This window comes from Stegastes partitus, unplaced genomic scaffold, assembly GCF_000690725.1.
Source record: "Stegastes partitus isolate 25-593 unplaced genomic scaffold, Stegastes_partitus-1.0.2 Scaffold2103, whole genome shotgun sequence".
Lineage (NCBI taxonomy): Eukaryota > Metazoa > Chordata > Actinopteri > Pomacentridae > Stegastes > Stegastes partitus.
Window position 1 is genome coordinate 33733 of NW_007579834.1, and position 2588 is coordinate 36320.

The 2588-nt window shown below is 49.9% G+C and overlaps 1 protein-coding gene across 2 annotated transcripts in view; it reads right to left on the minus strand.

The window, feature by feature from the left end:
- mogat3a (monoacylglycerol O-acyltransferase 3a) overlaps positions 1-2588 on the minus strand; it is a 7245-nt gene that overhangs the window by 2986 nt on the left and 1671 nt on the right. Inside the window, exons 2-5 of one of the 2 annotated variants that reach the window (XM_008303952.1) lie at positions 1627-1805; positions 1493-1553; positions 981-1124; positions 36-166 (exon numbers count right to left, since the gene is read on the minus strand). In XM_008303952.1, coding sequence (XP_008302174.1) covers positions 36-166; positions 981-1124; positions 1493-1553; positions 1627-1805 — 515 coding nt within the window. The remainder of the gene's footprint in view (positions 1-35; positions 167-980; positions 1125-1492; positions 1554-1626; positions 1806-2588) is intronic. The other variant, XM_008303953.1, reaches the window with a different exon arrangement.

Consider the following 2588-nt stretch of genomic DNA (forward strand, 5'->3'; position numbering starts at 1 on the left):
TGTCTTTCTGTCTTTCTGTCTCAGGGTTAATGTACCTGCAGCGTTAAAGCTCCTGGCCGAGCGTCCAGAGCTTCTGGAGCTCCGCCCACTGCGATGACGGCGACGTTTCCTCCTCCAGGACGACTGACCAGGTAGGACAGACTGGACTTACAGCTGGACACCAGACCTGAAGGACGGACGGACGGTCAGGTCTTCAGGGTTCTCCTGCTTCACCGTCTGATTTATTTGAAATTGTTCCATCATACAACGTGCACATTGACACATGTATCGTTGCTACTAGACGTCACTTTTGTAGATGACCTGTCAGCTCAGGGTCAGCAGGTTTTTTATCACATTGAAACTTGAAAAAAATGAATCTGTCATAAAAAGTTCCGCCTCTGCTCTGAGCACATGAACAAAAACCTGATGATGCTGCAGATGTAGCTGCAGGTCTCAATAACACAAAACTACACGTTCACGATTCATGGGTCCTCAGAACGCAGGAGAACAAACTGAAGGAACCTTCAGAATCCCTTCATGACAAACATCTTCATTTAAGATCCCAACACTGCAGTTCTGCCCTAGGACACACCATCAGAACCACACTGAGCGCGCTCAGTCATCTACTACATCTAAAACTGAGTCCTGCAGTCCCTCATTGGACCACAAGGTGTCACATGACCCTGTTCTGTTCTCAGGTGAGCCGGCCTTCACCTGAACATCAGAGAGCAGAGAGTGCACCCTCTGATCAGAAACCACTCAGCGGCAGCGTGCTCAGTCAGCCAATCAGAGAGCCTGTTAGTGCCTCCTCCTGCTGACCTGCAGCCCAGTTTGTTCTGTACACAGACCTGACGAAACTGGGAGCAGGGGTCAGCTGACCAAAGGACACTGTGTTTCTATGGCAACACTGAGAGCAAGGGTCAGCTGACCAAAGGACACTGTTTCTATGGCGACACTGAAATATGACAGACAGACAGACAGGTAGACAGACAGGTGAGCACCTCCACACATGATGTAGTCCCTGAAGAGTGGAACTCTGAACCAGAACGGAAGCATCAGCAGGTGAGGAGTCAGTCCAGGAAACAGCTGAGAGAAACCTGTTGCCTCTGTACAGAAGTTACCAAACGCCCCGGCAACCAGCACACCTGACAGACAGACAGACAGACAGACAGGTTACAGACAGGCAGACAGACAGACAGACAGACAGACAGGTTACAGACAGACAGACAGACAGACAGACAGGTTACAGACAGACAGACAGACAGACAGACAGACAGACAGGTTACAGACAGACAGACAGACAGACAGACAGACAGACAGGTTACAGACAGACAGACAGACAGACAGACAGGTTACAGACAGACAGACAGACAGACAGACAGACAGGCAGACAGACAGACAGACAGACAGACAGACAGGTTACAGACAGACAGACAGACAGACAGACAGACAGACAGGTTACAGACAGACAGACAGACAGACAGGCAGACAGACAGACAGGTGTGTCTCTCACCGTGTGGGTGGAATCCAAAGATGTAGTTCTTCTTAGGATCCAGATCAACAGTTTTGATCAGCTGCAGACAGTAATCAGTTATCAATAGTCAATAATCAGACTAACTGATCAATGGGATCAATAACTGGTCTCACCGTCAGGGGGAAGTAGTCCCTGAAGTACTCCCACACCGTCCAGCTACGGACCCAACTGGACCTCCGACCCCCACTGGTGGGCGTGTCCCAGTCCAGCCAGAGCCAACCAGCATACAGCAGAGCCAGCAACCACCAATCAGAGAGAGCCAGCAGGACAAAGCCAGCCAGACAGCACTGAGCTGACAGACAGGTACAGACAGACAGGTGAGTTACATCAAGCTCCAACTCTTTAATCCAAGCTGCGCTGCACCAGATAGGGACAAGCTACAATTCTGATATTAATGTCATTCAGGAGCTCATAGAGTGTCAACAAGAATTAGCATTTGTTACCGAGCAAGGAGACTAGTGAGGGAGGCCAGCAAGACTCCTATGACTCCTCTGAAGGAGGTACTAGAAGGAGACTAGTGAGGGAGGACACTGAAACGCCTATGAGTCCTCTGTAGTTTCCAGCTTCAGCAGCTGAGATGTTAGAGACTGTTCATGACTAGTGAGGGAGGACACTGAAACGCCTATGAGTCCTCTGTAGTTTCCAGCTTCAGCAGCTGAGATGTTAGAGACTGTTCATACAACAACTGTTGTCTGTTCTTCACCATCAAAGCTTTATGGAGACAAAGAGAAAGACTCTGTTGGAAAAAGCTCAGATTAAATCTGGACTAGAGTTCACCAGAAGACATGTGGAGACTCTGAAGTCACCTGGAAGAAGGTTCTCTGGTCTGAAGAGACAAGATGGAGCTTTTGACCATCAGACTAGATGATGTGTTTGTTGTACACCCAACACCACAGAGCAACACACACACACAATCCAGACTGTGAAGCACGGTGGTGGCAGCATCATGATGAAGCACGGCGGCGGCATCATGATGAAGCACGGTGGTGACAGCGTCATGATGAAGCACGGCGGCGGCAGCATCATGATGAAGCACGGCGGCGGCAGCGTCGTGATGAAGCACGGTGGTGGCAGC